The sequence below is a fragment of the Dromiciops gliroides genome, chromosome 3 (assembly GCF_019393635.1).
Source record: "Dromiciops gliroides isolate mDroGli1 chromosome 3, mDroGli1.pri, whole genome shotgun sequence".
NCBI lineage: Eukaryota > Metazoa > Chordata > Mammalia > Microbiotheria > Microbiotheriidae > Dromiciops > Dromiciops gliroides.
This window is the reverse complement of record NC_057863.1, coordinates 59,596,187-59,611,377: the sequence shown is the minus strand read 5'-3', so window position 1 is coordinate 59,611,377 and position 15,191 is coordinate 59,596,187. Positions and strand designations below refer to the sequence as shown.

General features: G+C 38.9%; 1 protein-coding gene across 1 annotated transcript in view; it reads right to left on the bottom strand.

Annotated features, from left to right (window-relative positions):
* Window positions 1–15,191, bottom strand: part of COL4A4 (collagen type IV alpha 4 chain) — a 159,695-nt gene that overhangs the window by 12,893 nt on the left and 131,611 nt on the right. Inside the window, exons 41-43 of the mRNA XM_043995203.1 lie at window positions 12,642–12,797; window positions 9,488–9,595; window positions 3,873–4,001 (exon numbers count right to left, since the gene is read on the bottom strand). Coding sequence (XP_043851138.1) covers window positions 3,873–4,001; window positions 9,488–9,595; window positions 12,642–12,797 — 393 coding nt within the window. The remainder of the gene's footprint in view (window positions 1–3,872; window positions 4,002–9,487; window positions 9,596–12,641; window positions 12,798–15,191) is intronic.

The window sequence follows — 15,191 nt, the reverse complement described above, 5'->3', positions numbered from 1 at the left end:
GACAGTGGATAGTGGTGTACTGGGCCTGGAATCTGGAAGACCTGAGTTCAAATTCAGTCTCAGACAATTACTAGCAGTGTGACTTTGGACAAGGCACTTAACCCCTATTTGCCTCAGTTTCCTTATCTATAAAATGAAGATAATCATAGCAACTACCTCCTAGGGTTGTTGTGAGGATCAAATGAGATAATAATTATAAAGGGCCTAGAATAGTAATGCTAGCCCATAGGAAATGCTACATAAAAGTTATTATTATTATTATTAAAAATACAGTTAATGCTAGTGTTGTGACTTAAGTTTCTGTTACAGATCTCTAAATAGTCATTCGAATTTAGCCCAGCACATAGTAAGTGCTATGTAAATGTTAGCTATTATTATTATATGTGCCAGCAATGTTCTGGGTCTTGGGGATACAAAGATAAAAATGACACAGTCCCTGTCCTCAAAGAGCTTACATTCTATCAGGGAGAGAACAAATATATATATATATATATATATATATATATATATACACACACACACACACACACACACACACACACATACACACACAAGAACATTAGAAAGTAGGGATTAGGCTTCTGGGGAGCTAGGTGGGAGGACTAGCATACAGGACAAAGAGAGAAAAGATTCAAGGGGAGAGGTGGAAGTTAAGCTAAATTTTATTTTATTTTTGTTTTTTATTTGTTTGTTTGTTTATTTTAGTTAAGCTAAAATTTAAAGGAAATATGGGGTTCTCCAGAGTAGGAATGAGAGGGTATATTTGAGGCTTTGGGGACAATGTTGTTTACGAGGGACAAAACAGATTTAGTGCTAGAAGGGACTTTGGGGGTCCATTTCCCTCATTTTGCAGATGAAGAAACTGAGGTAAAAAAATCATGTGACTTGCCCAAGGGCACCCAAAAAGAAGGTCTAGGATTTGAATCCAGCTCCTTTAACTCCACAGCCATTGCCTTTCCCACTCTACCACAAAATTTCAAAGGAGTCCATGATTGTAGATACTTCGAAGGGATTAAGAAAAAACAACAACAAAAAGAAAACTGAAATTGAACACTATAATTATAAGGACCAAACTTGGCCCCAGAGAAAAGAAGGGAAAATGCCCTGCCTCCCTCTGCTGACGTGGAGAATTGCACCCATGGAACACTGCATATACTGTCAGCCTCAGTTGATGTGTTGGTTAATTTTGTCTGCCTTGCCTTTTCTCCCTCTTTTTAATTCTTTTTTTTCTTTTTATAAGAGATCACTCCTTGGGTAGAAAGAAGGGAGGGCTCTATTTACAAATGAAGGTGCTATTCAAACAAAGAGTATGAATATAATTTCTAAAGGCATTAAGTATTTTCAGCATATAGATAGAGCAATTATGCTTTAGAGGCACCATATACAATGTACACTAAAAAAAATAAGGACCTCAAAAATTCATGTAATGAAATGAAAAGTATAAATTATATACTGAACACAGGGACTACTCAAGGAGAAAGATTACATTCAATTACACTGACTAACAACAAAAGACTTTTCCATGCATCCTCAAAATCAGAAAGTTACAAGGAGAGAATTCCAAGAAAAGCAAAACAAAACAAAGTAACGTTTGACTCAATCATCAGCACTGGATGTTAGAAAAGGAAGTTACTTTAATAAGCTTCCAATTATTTCTGTCCATAGACAGGCAATATGGCACAAATAGCTTAGATGGGGGAGGGAGGGGCAAAAAATGCAAAAAAAAAAAAAATCCCAAGGGCCCCAATGAATAGAAAGAAACTGGATGCTTCCCAAAGATTGCTAAGGCTCCAGCAGAGACAGGCATCTCCTGATGATCCCAGCTTAGCCACTTGGGGTGGTGGGAAGATGAGAGAAACAGGTGGTATAGAACTGAGCTCCACTTCCAATGACGTTGGCTCGGGACCAGATAGAGCCAGAGGCACAGCTGTGCTTCAGGGGAAGCCGAAGCGGAAATGGCCTTGGTGCCCATTTGGGTAATTCACACGTGGATTATTAGGAGGTGGCTGTGCTGTGGAAATTACTCTGAGGAGGCCAGGAACCTCTGAATTAATCAACTCGAACTCCCTCCTTGTTTCCTCTATGTCTGTGAGGCAGGAGGAAATTAAGGAAAGCAGGACCACTTGGGAGATGATACTCCTGGAGGAATTATTGAGTGTCAGAATGAAGTTGGGGAAGCTACAATGGAAGCAACTATTTTACAAAGTTCGGATTATGCAAAATAAATAAATGAGTGCATATACATATGCATATATATAGACACATACAAACATATGTATTCTTTGCTCAACCTTAAAGCATCTTTTTTTTTTTTTTTTTGTGAGGCAACTGGGGTTAAGTGACTTGCCTAGGCTCACATAGCTAGTGAGTGTTAAGTGTCTGAGGCCGGATTTGAACTCAGGTCCTCCTGAATCCAGCGCCGGTGCTCTATCCACTGCGCCACCTAGCTGCCCCCTTAAAGCATCTTATTAATGCACAGTGCATTCTATTCCTGTCCTTATTTTCTAGGACAGGATTGAAAACCAGAAAGGAAAATCACCCAGCCTTAAGTTCCACTTCCCCAGCTAACTCCTTGAGGACAGGAGTTACACGAGTGTTCTTTTTTTTTTTTTCTGTCTTTATACCCCTGATCCCTAGCACATAGTGCTTTTTTCCATTGCAGACATTTAATAACACCTTGTTCAATGGAATTGAATTAAATTTCCTTCTTTGACCTTTCCCATTGCTTTTTTTCTACTCCACACCTCCCCAATTACTGATTTAAACTGAATCTTAAAGTTCAGCATTGTTGTTTTTTTCTCAAAATCAAATCAGCAAATGTGTATTGAGTATCTACTAAGTATAAAGCACAGTGCTAAGAGTTCTGGTGAATGCAGTAGGGTATGAGAAATAGTCTTTCTTCTTGAGTTTGACGTCAAGTTGCAGAGACAATATTTGAACATTTGACAGTTTAAATAACAGTTTGAAGGACAAGTAGAAGAGATGCCACAAGGTAGTGCGTGTAATGAGGAATAATAACAGCAATAATGATAACAATAATAATAACTGATAGAGCACTAGACTTGGAGTCTGGGTTTGCACTGGGAGGCACAATGGACCTGGAGTCAGAAAGACCTAGATTCAAATCCCACCTCAAATATTCACTAGCTCTGTGACACCAGGCAATAGTAATAATCAATCAATCAATCAATCAATCAATCATTGATGATGATGATGTAGTAACAATATCATTTACATAGGATCTACTATGTGCAAGGAACTATTCTAAGTGCTTTACAAGTATCTCATTTGATCCTCACAATAATTCTGGTAAATGCTATTATTATCTCCATTTTACAAGATGAAGAAACTGAGGCAGGCAGTAGATAGTTAATGTGGACATCTGTCCAGGGTCATGCAGGCTAGATTTGCACTCGTGTCTTCCTGACTCTAGGCCCAGAACTCTATCCACTGCACCAACAAGCAGCCACATCTGTAAAACAAAGGGATGGAGTCGATGACCTTGACAATCCTTTCTAGTTCTAAATCTGTGATCTCACAAAGCACTTTAAGGTTGCAAAGTGTTTTACTTACATCATTTTATTTGACTCCCGCAATGACCTTGGGAAGTAGGTATTATTGATTATCATTCCTATTTTATACATGGGGAAACTGAGGCAGAGAGAGGTCGAGTAACTCTCCAAAGATTACAGATCTGAGAGGTATCTGAGGTAGGATTCGAATTTTGGTCTTCCTGACTCCAAGTCTCGCCCTGGATCCACTGTCGGACCACCCAGCTGCTTCTTCCTAGGATTACTTCAAAGCTGAATATTTGGTTTCCTCATTTCTGGTCGATACAGTACAATCATGAGCAGTCTTTGAATCAGTGATACCTGGTGAGCCTGGGGGACCTCGTGGCCCTGGGGGCCCCATCTTCCCTTCTGGTCCTCTTGGGCCTGGCACTCCTGGAAGTCCTGGGATTTTGGGGCATGAAGATATATCTGCAGGTGGGCCAGGTACACCTGAAACATGGGGGGGGGGAGGAAATTCTCTCATGAAGCCACCTACAAATAAGCAAGCACCATCTTCATTGCCTAGTCATCATTGAGCAAACCACTGATAACAGGTTTGGATTTAATGAGAATATTCCACATACCATGTAGGACATGCCTGCCTAATGGATTCAGGGAGGAGGAGGCTATAGGGCTACAGGATTCTGGCGACCCTCAGAGCATGTCCAAGCACTCCCCGATTTTCATTGTGGTGCCAGCTGCAAGAGGCAGTAGGATAAAATCCGGCCAGCCCCCCGAAAGCCAGGCTCAAATGTCTTCCTAATGCATTACTGTAAAATTGGATCCGGTGTGTCTACATGGTTTAATTTATTCTGATGGGTGAGAATTTCAAGATCTCTCAAGGCTCCATTTGTTTCCTTTTCAGTTACATTTAGAACATCTTTTTTTAAAAGCTTCATTCTACCGCTTCAGAATTTCCTAAGGGGTGAAAATGTTGATGGGGACTAGATAGAGACAGATGGATACAAAGATATAGATATCTCCGTATCTATATGTTTTTGTTTTGCTTTGTTTAGAGGAATAACTTTCTGTGTTTCTTTAGACAGCTTAAAATAGAACCCATTTAACAAGACAGATGTATCACAGAGTACATGGCCTTTAAATGACATAGATTGACATAAGGTGTGGTAGTTTGTTTGTTTTTAATCCATTGGTTATGCAGTCTTTGTTAGAACATTGACTCATTACCTTCTAAGAGAGTATACTGCAAGGCAATCCTAGAAAGACTCCTGGCCCAAGAATCAGAAGACCTGGTTCCAGTCCTGTCACCAACCCCTATTGACCAACCTTGGGAAAGTCATCAACCTTCTTCTACTTTCCTGTTCTGTACAATGAGGGTAATGCTGTTTCCAAGGGTCATTGTGTGAGTTAAATAAAAGATGGGAAGGGGATTTGAAAACTTTTATAGAAAGTATCACACAGATGTGAGGCAGCATTATTACCCAGACGTTATCAAGCTGCCTATAATTGGTGTTACAATTTAAGACAGGGCTCAGGTATAGCAGCAAATGCCTGTGATCCCTAGCATCAAGAAGCCTGGTGGAGTGTTTGAGTTCCATAGTTCTGAGCTTCAGTAGAGCTAATGTTGATTAGTTGTCTATACTAGATCCAACACCAGTTTGGTGAGCCCCCAGGAATAGGGGAAACCAGGCTGCCTAAGGAGAGGTGAAATTGTCCAGGTTGGAAACAAAGCAAGTTAAAGCTTCAGTGCCAATCAACCCATAAAGTGGCCACTCCACTTCCACCCTGGGCAAGATAGTGAGAGGAAGGAAGGAAGGAAGGGAGGGAGGAAGGAAGGAAGGAAGGAAGGAAGGAAGGAAGGAAGGAAGGAAGGAAGGAAGGAAGGAAGGAAGGAAGGAAGGAAGGAAGGAAGGAAGGAAGGAAGGAAGGAAGGAAGGAAGGAAGGAGGGAGGGAGGGAGGGAGGGAGGGAGGGAGGGAAGGAAGGAAGGAAGGAAGGAAGGAAGGAAGGAAGGAAGGAAGGAAGGAAGGAAGGAAGGAAGGAAGGAAGGAAGGAAGGAAGGAAGGAAGAGAGGGAGGGAGGGAGAGAGGGAGGGAGGAAGGGAGAGAGGGAGGGAAGGAGGAGCCAAAGTGGAAGAAAGAAAAAAGGAAGGAAGAAAAGGAAAGAGGAAAGGAAGGGAAGAAGAGCCAGAGAATGGGAAAAGGAAAGGAAGAGAGGGAAAGAGGGAAGGAGGGATGTCCAGAGAATGGAAGAAAGATAGGAAGGAAGGAAGGGAAGGAGAAAGAGAAAGAGAAAGAAAGAAGGAAAATGATAAATGATAGTTGGTAAATAGCTAGGAGAGACGGAGACAGAGACAGAGAGAGAAATAGAAATAGAAATAGAATAAAATGTAGTAGGAGGAGATCCAGACCTGTGATTTCATCAATCTGGACAATTCCTACCATGAAATGTCCCTCCTTTGATGAAGATCAGCAACTTCTCTGTTGACAATTTACATTCTTAGAGCACTGCCTGAGGCACAAGAAGTACCCAAGATCACAGAAGCTAATATTTGTCAGAGACAGGGCTTGATCCCAGGTCTTCCTGACTCCGAGACCAGCACTATATTCACCACATCACAGTGTCTCTCATCTCTTTAATCAACCATGGCAGACTAATAACCAACCTAGTGGTGGTGGAGATGCAAGAAAATTGTAAATTAATCTGAACCCAAGTCAGTGTCTTCCCCCTTACTACCTATAAGCTATTAAACAAGTCATTGACTTTGTCAGGCCCTCAGTTTCCTTCTCTTGCAAAGATGGGTTCATTTAGGCCCTTAGTTTCCTTCCAACTCTAAACTCTTTGTTCCTATGGCCATAGCACATAAATATTCCGCTTATCACATTTCTTGGGGCTTATTCGACCCCAAATAGTTTTTAAAGTTACACTTTGTCCAAAAACTTCAGGGCACAAAATGTTTAATAGGGCTGTGCACAATGGCCTCAAATTTGTGAGTCTAGTGGTCAAATACCAAGGAAACTCCTGAAGTCCTGCCAATCTTCAAGGAAAGTTAGAAATTTAACCCCTTGTAAAATGTGGTACAATCTTCCACCACAAAGAATACAAGCCGACTGTGCTTTTATGTGGTTTGGATACATGGTTTACACTCTGGGCCTTTTCCATGATAGTTAATTTGAGAAATGTACATATAAACATTTCATATTTGCTTTGCAACTACATAGAGGACAGGGAGATATCATTGTGGCCAAAAATCATGGGGCTGGGTAGAACCAACACAACCATTATATTTCCCTTTTCTTTTGTAGAGAAATACTCTATTAAAGGAGTTAAGGAGAATTAAGGGATATTAAAAAATCTTGTCTTTGTCTTTATAAGATATAAAGTGAATAAATATACAAAAAGAATCATGGGAAAAGTTTTAAAATGCTAAGGAACTTGCCAGTCTTCACAAATTAAATAATTGAAGAGAAAGGGCTTGTCATATTTCCTTAAAAGGGCTTAAGGGATAATCTTTCCAAATTGTTGATACTGTTTATTTTAATGAAGTTCTGATTATTTCTGTTGAAGAGACTATAAAAGGAACTTCCACTGATATGTACGGTAGGATTTGGTGCAAAGCTGCATCCTCATAATGCTCATTCAAACTAGTAAAAGTGGGATGTAGATCTCTGCCCACTTGACAACCCTATAATGAGACCCCATGTGATGACAATATAAGGTTGCTATATCTGTAGCTAGCATAAAGCTGCATTAAAGTCTGTTATAATTACAACAACCCATTAACAAAGACAAAACCTTCAAGTTTAGCTCATAAGCAGAGAATGAAGACAGAGTACAGAGACTAGAAAACCAAGAAACCATATGTGCCCCAAGTTAAGCATCGCTCACCTTGGCAACCTGGAGGAGCCAAACATCACAACTCAGACCATGCGGACATTTTCATGCATCATGAAAAAGATTTTAGATTCATGAATTAGCACACATAGCAACAAACATCCAAGAATCTGTTTGAGAATCTCCCATTTGGGACAACATTCATGACAAAAGACATCACATCTACTACATCATTTAAATTAAAAAAAAAAGAAAATAGAAATGTTATTGGCTGTAATCAAAAGTCCTTTAACTAATATAATTGCCAAAACTACTGAGAATTAGGAAGGGGGAATTCTTGTGGATAGGGTATATGGGTGTCTGTTCTGTGCCAAGTGGGCTCAGCTTACCATTGAGAGGAATCAGTCTGTCCTATACTCCTTTGACATTCCTAGTTTCATTTGCTAAGCTTTGTCGGGATACCGAAAAAAAAGAATATGTGTGTGTATACATACATGCGCACATATTTTAATTTTTAAGTGTATATGCATATTTATATATAAATATATACTTTTAAATTTAAAATTTTTTAAAATATATGTGTATATATTTTATATATTTAAAATATTTATTATATATAGTAAATATTTAAAATATTATATTTATATTTAAAATTCAAGATCACAATTATTAGACACATTCAAGAGTGCTATAGAGCAGTCCAGCATGTCTTCCCAAGACTGGTAAGCATTATAAATTGGGTAGGAATTTTTGCTCAAACTCCAGCAACCCAAAGGGATTCAGAAGTGAATAGATCTGGGACATGACACTTCTGGAGGTTTCAAATGTGTCTCCCATTTCACCCTTTCTCCTGACTTATTCTGATCCCATGGCCAGACAATTTCAGCAAATTCCAAGGCCCATTTCTTTAAAGAAGACAAATGTGCTTTGTCCCCAAACAATCCTCAAAATTCCTGAACAAAACAATCTGGAGAAGTCCCTAGAGATATAGAGTGGGACAACATTATTAAAATATACAAAATCAGTGCACAATCATATAATTCTTCAAAAGTTCTTCCTTCACAGAGGCTAACCTTTATACCAATATATATGCCAATTTAAAATAAATAGAAATTAAATATTATTTTAAATATTTAATTTTAGCTTAAATTTTTAATTTAAATATTATTTTAAATAAATCCAAATAGATTTATAAATAAATATATGCCAATTTTAAATAAAAAGAAAAAGTATCTAAAATATAACATTACCATTCAAATTACACATAGACACACACATACATTTTCTTTCTGAATCTTCTGTGGTGCATATGAAAACACACCCTGATTTACTGTCTGCTAGGAATTTCTGCAGGCCACCCTTCCATGCTTTGAAAATTTTCCTTTCTCATCCTTGCCTGTTGTATCTTTCTATTTCCTACTCTACCACACCCAAAAGTGTTTGTTCCTATTAAATCTTTTTTTATGGCACATTGTCTAGACTTCTCCTTTACTCCTATAAAACTTCTGATATTTAAATATATAGATTATCTTGCTTCCCCTCCACCCCGCCCCCATCCCTGGCCTCCTTAGCCCAGCAGATGATAGACTCCTAGAAAGCAGGGACTTCATAATTTTTCATCTTTAAATATGTTAAGCCTACCACAGCATATTGGCAAATACAAATAATTAGATGAACATTTGTTGAATTTAATGGATTTCATCTTTTGATGGTACTCAGATCAGTCAGTCAACAAGCATTCATTAAGGGTTTACTAGATACCAGGCCTCATGCTAAGCCCTGGGAATACAAAGAAAGACAAAATACAGTCCCTGTCCTCCAGGAGCTCATATTTAATAGGGAAGACAACATGCAAATAATTCTGAGCATCCAAGATATATACAGAATCGATGGAAAGTAATCTCAGAGGAAGCTACTAGCAGTTGGATATTTGTAAATACTTGGGTATCCCAGGCATGAGGATTAGTTAGGGAGCTTAATATGAAATGTAATACTTACAACCAGAAGAGACATCATTCCCTAGACATTTCATTTGTTTGCTAGTGGTTTTAAAATAAGAAACTATTATCATAAATGTTTAAACAAAAGTCTCTACGCCTGAGCAGTTCCCCAGAAACAAAAAGACATTATTATAAGGATTACCTGGAGGACCAGGGGGGCCGGGTCTCCCAGGGAGTCCTTGCAAACCTTTATCTCCAGGTGGGCCAGGAAATCCAGGTGGACCTGGAGGCCCAGGGTACCCCATTGGCCCTACAAGGAATGTGACAATCAACAAGTCCAAGTTAAACGAAATAAATAAAATACCAGCTTTGAATGACTAATGTCAAGAATGCTTAGATTGGTGGGCAGCTAGGTGGCACAGTGGATAAAGCACCGGCCCTGGATTCAGGAGGACCTGAGTTCAAATCTGGCCTCGGACACTTGACGCTTACTAGCTGTGTGACCCTGGGCAAGTCACTTAACCCCCATTGCCCCGCAAATTTAAAAAAAAAAAGAATGCTTAGATTGGAATAAAAATCAGTCTATGAATCTAGCTTATTATCAGTTACTCTATTTCCCTCTAAGCCAGAGAAGACTAGATTGTCTGATGGAATCAGTCAGATTCTCTGACCGACTGGAGAGTAATAAATCAGAAGCACAAAGGATGGGTTTAGCCAACAAGACAGAGCTTATTTAAACCGCGTGGTCCTAGGTCTTTCTCTAGAGACATTCAAAGAATAGGAGCAAAGGGAAGTAACGAGGGACACAATGAGGGCTAGATTGAGGATGTGTTTATGGACAATCACAGAAAACATTCCTAGATTTTATAGACAATGGTGCTCTAAGAAATCTGTGCAGTGTCACTGGCACTATGGAAATAATGTCTATGTTCAATTGACTGCAAGAACCTGCTCTTATGTGGTGAGTTGAAACAAATATAAAAATAGGACACACCATTTGGATTGTATAATGCAACAGCTCAGCAAGAAAGACTTTTTTTTGGTGGGGGGACGGGACAATGAGGGTTAAGTGACTTGCCCAGGGTCACACAGCTAGTAAGTGTCAAGTGTCTGAGGTTGGATTTGAACTCGGGTCCTCCTGAATTCAGGGCCAGTGCTTTATCTACTGTACCACCTAGCTGCCCCTGACTTTTTTGTTATAGGAATTCTGTATACACAATGGGAATTCTAGATTACCATGTTACTTGGTACATAGTTACTATTTTTTAATAGTCCTCATCAATCAGTTGCAGAGACCTAAAGACTTTACTACTAGAGCCTTTCTCCTTTTGCTTTATATTATGGTTATTTGAGGGCAGCTAGATGGTGCAGTGGATAGAGCACCAGGCCTGGAGTCAGGAAGACCTAAGTTCAAATCCAGCCTCAGATACTTACTTGGCAAGTCATTCCACCCTGTTTGCTTCTGTTTCTTTATCTGTAAAATGAGCTAGAGAAGGAAATGGCAAACCACTCCAGTATCTTTGCCAAGAAAACCCAGTTGGGATCACGGGGAATTGGACATGATTGAAATGACTCAATAACAACAAAAATGGATATTTGGGTATTTTCTTTATCTTCTTTACCTAAGACAAAACACTTCATAAGCAGGAATCATGACTAACTCATCTCTGCATCTTTCCCAATATGTTCATTATACAAAGAGTCTCACACTAAATATTGAACTGAATTGATTACATTGAATAATTCTAATACTTCATTTCTTTCACTCAAAAAATTAATCAAAAAAAGAAAAATATTTCATCTGGATTTTTAAAATGTTTCATATTAAATAATTTATAGAATTTCTAGGATGTTTTCTATAACATCTATAACAGGTTTCTTTGATTCCTATATTAAAGAGCTGCATCACCAGAAAAGAACAAAACTGTGGGCTGGTCATATAGTAAGAGCTGAAAAGTGACCAGTGGACTACCCACATGCTCCATTGGGATCCACACAGTATAAAAATGTGAAGAAGGCCCTTTTGTAGACATGGATGAAGAAGAATGGATAGGTTTTTCTTTGGAGAGAACAGCCATATCAATGTGATCCCAGTACATTGGTCTATTAAAGTCAGTTATTTCTGATGATTACACATCTCCCTCCCAACATATTGATGTTTACTAGTAATACTGATCTCATGTAAATAGTCAAAATATGATTTGGGTCAACTTGTGCCAGTGAATAAACTCCTGGGAGTACTTAGGAATTCTGGAGAACTTAATTTACTCCTGTAAACCATATTCTTTCCCTATTAAACTACTATTCAGCACTTTGGTGCATTGGACTAAGAGTCTAAAGACCTGGGTTTTAGTACTAGCTTATGATTTGGGTAACTTATTTAGCCTTTCTGAATTTTAGTCTTTTTTTTTTTTTGTGCTGGGAAATGAGGGTTAAGTGACTTGCCCAGGGTCACACAGCTAGTGTCAAGTGTCTGTGGCTGGATTTGAAGTCAGGTCCTCCTGAATCCAGGGGCTGTGCTTTATCCACTGTGTCACCTAGCTGCCCCTGAGTCTTTATAAAATGGAGATGAGTAGGGGGGTAGTACTGCATGATTTATGAGGGCACTTCCATTTCTAAAATAAGAGGAGTCTAATAGTTTAATGAAATGTGAGTTGCCAGAAGTTTCTAAAATATTAGGAGTAATCAATAAATGAAATAAATACTGTAATCTTAAATGATGGGGCAAAAGTTGTCCAGTTGTTTTTCAGTTGTGACCCCATTTGGGGTTTTCTTGGCGAAGGTACTGGAGCGGTTTGCCATTTCCTTCTCTAGCTCATTTTATAGATGAAGAAAGTGAGGCAAACAAGGTTAAGTGACTTGCCCAGGGACACACAGCTAGTAAGGGTCTGAGGCTAGATTTGAATTTAGGAAGATGAGTCTTCCTGGCTCTAAGCCTGCCACTCTATCCACTGAGCTGCCTAGATGTAACCAAACGAGACTACTGCATGGTGATTTTTTTTGAAATGAAGGAAATGGCAATAGTTGTAAAGGCACAAATCAGATATATAAACATGTCTACTTGTCCTCTAGGCTTGGTTCTGCCAACTGGTAATGTAATAAATAGCAATACTTTCCCAGAATTCCTGAGATTAACTCTTATATATAAATAAATATTTGAAGACTGAGCTAAAGTTTTGGACACTAAAGAGAATAGTAAGCTTTTATTTTTTGGTGATTTCATTGATACAGAAGAATCCTGGTGAGGAAAATCCGTCCACTAATGCAGGTTGGCACTTGCTCTGTGATTGAAAGATTTAGAGTTGCTGAAGTGAAACTCAATTAGTTATCATGGAAAGAACAGCTTGTATTCATACCTTTCTGACCATCTTTTCCTTCACATCCTGGAAAGCCTTTGGCTCCTGGAGGTCCTGGTGCACCTGGTGGTCCAGGTGGGCCTGGTTGACCATGATCCCCTGGATCTCCCTTCAAGAGATCAAAAGTGCATGGAAGACCTGGTGGTCCAGGTGGGCCTGACCAAAGAAAATAAGAAAAAAGTTCTTTGAACCAACAATAAAACAACAGTTGAATAAACACCTTAAGGATTAATTTGATGAACTTTGAGTAAGAGGAAGAAGGAATTTGTAGGGCAAAGCCCAAATGTTGGCAGTGAAAGAGATTTTTTCCACATTGCTGCTTTTGAAAAATGGTTGAGAAAAAATTTTTTTTGTAATCTTTAGGTGACATAAGCCTAACCAAAGGATCCCTCACCCTCATGGTCTTTAATTTTAAAATAAACATTCTTTGAATTTGGTTTGGATTATGCTTGCTTTGCCCTAGGACCAATATGCTCCAAATAAGTTACTGAGATTGAGTATCCAGCTCCTCATTTTTCTACTCAGATTTAAAACCAGATGCCAAAGTTTGAGGAATTTGTTTTGCGGGGCAATGAGGGTTAAGTGACTTGCCCAGGGTCACACAGCTAGTAAATGTCAAGTGTCTGAGGCCGAATTTGAACTCAGGTCCTTCTAAATCCAGGGCTAGTGCTTTATCCACTGCACCACCTAGCTGCCCCCGAGGTTTGGGGAATTTGAAGCCAAGTTCTATTCCTTATTAGCTGCTGAAATACAGCAAATTAATTTCTCTCTGTTTTAGTTTTTCTCATTGTGAAATGTAAATAATAAAATTTGATCCTTTCATTTCTTTTTTTTTTTTTAGTGAGGCAATTGGGGTTAAGTGACTTGCCCAGGGTCACACAGCTAGTGTTAAGTGTCTGAGGCCGGATTTGAACTCAGGTACTCCTGACTCCAGGGCCGGTGCTCTATCCACTGCGCCACCTAGCTGCCCCCAATCCTTTCATTTCTAAATCACATCTAGAAAGGGATAGTTTCAGAGAAACCTGGGAAGACTTGTATGAACTGACACAAAGTGAAGTGAGAAGAACCAGACTGCCAATTATTCTGCAACTTATAGTCATAGAGAGTTTCTTGGAACACCCAGCCAGGATGTGTCAAAAAAAAAAAAAGTGGGAACTGAAATCTGAGGAAAGCTTTCTATCTAGTATTCTATTTTGTCTCTTCTTATAAATACTTACATAAATATGCACGCCAAGGCTTGTGGAATAATAGAATGAGCATTAGGATTGGGCATAATGAGAATTAGGTTCTATTAGGTTAATTAGGCAACAAGGTGGCACAATGGATAGCATATTGGACCTGGGGTCAAGGAAGACCCAAGTTCCAATCTTACCTGAGATACTTACTAGCTGCATGACTCTTTCCTAACCCCTCTTAATTCTGGCACCTCACTCTGTTAATTTTTTTTTCCTATTTCTTCTGTCTATAGCTTTCTTTGTGTATATTTGTTTGCATGTTGTCTCCTCCATTAGCTTGTCAGCTCCTTGAAGTCAGGGATTATCTTTTGATTCTTTGTATTTCCACCACTTAGGATGGTGCCTGGCATGCAGTAGGCACTTAATAAATGTTTATTAATTGATTGATTGATTGATCCTGGGTAGGTCATATAACCTTGATCTCCTTAGGTTTTCTCATCTGTAAAATCAGGATAATAACAGCCCCTACTACTCAGGGTTGTTGTGAGAATAAAATGAGATATTTGTATAACATTTTGCCAACCATTAAACAGTTGTGTAAATACTATTTTATCATTATCCTTATTAATATTATTATTGGAGGCAGGTAGTTGGCTCAGTGGAGAGAGCAGTGGGCTGGAGTTAGGAAGATCTGAATTCATAACCAGCCTCAGACACTTAGTAACTGTGTGACCATGGGCAAGGTACTTAACCCTGTTTGCCTCAGTTTCCTCATCTGTAAAATGAGCTGGAGAAGGAAATGGCAAACCACTCCAGTTTCTTTGCCAAGAAAACCCCAAATGGGGTCATGAAGAGTTGGACACGAATGAAATGACCGAACATCAAAAGAATGGCTTAATTTGCCATCAAAAAAAAATCAGTCTGCAAAATGAAGACCTTAGAGTTTGGGGCCAGAATGTAAAACAATTGTTATTTATATACACTCATTCAAAGCCACTGTAACCTAAACAATGAGCCACAGAGGCTTGGGCTAGGGACTACTACTGGTCATTCAGTGAAGGCCAGAATTATTTGGATCAGATTAGAAGGCCTTTAAGAGCCCTTTTAGGCCTAGATCTATAATCTTAAGAATAAACTGCTCTGATTTTTTCTCTTGTAACAGGATTAATGCAGAAATAGGATTAATGTTATTATGTAGATATATATATGTGTGTGTATATATATATATCTATCTATATGTATATAGATATATAGATATAACCTATATCAGATTACCTGCTGTCTAGGGGAGGGGGGAAAGAGGGGAGGGAGGGAGAAAAATCTGAAATGGTAAAGCTTGTATAAACAAAAGTTGAGAACTATCTGTAACGATTGG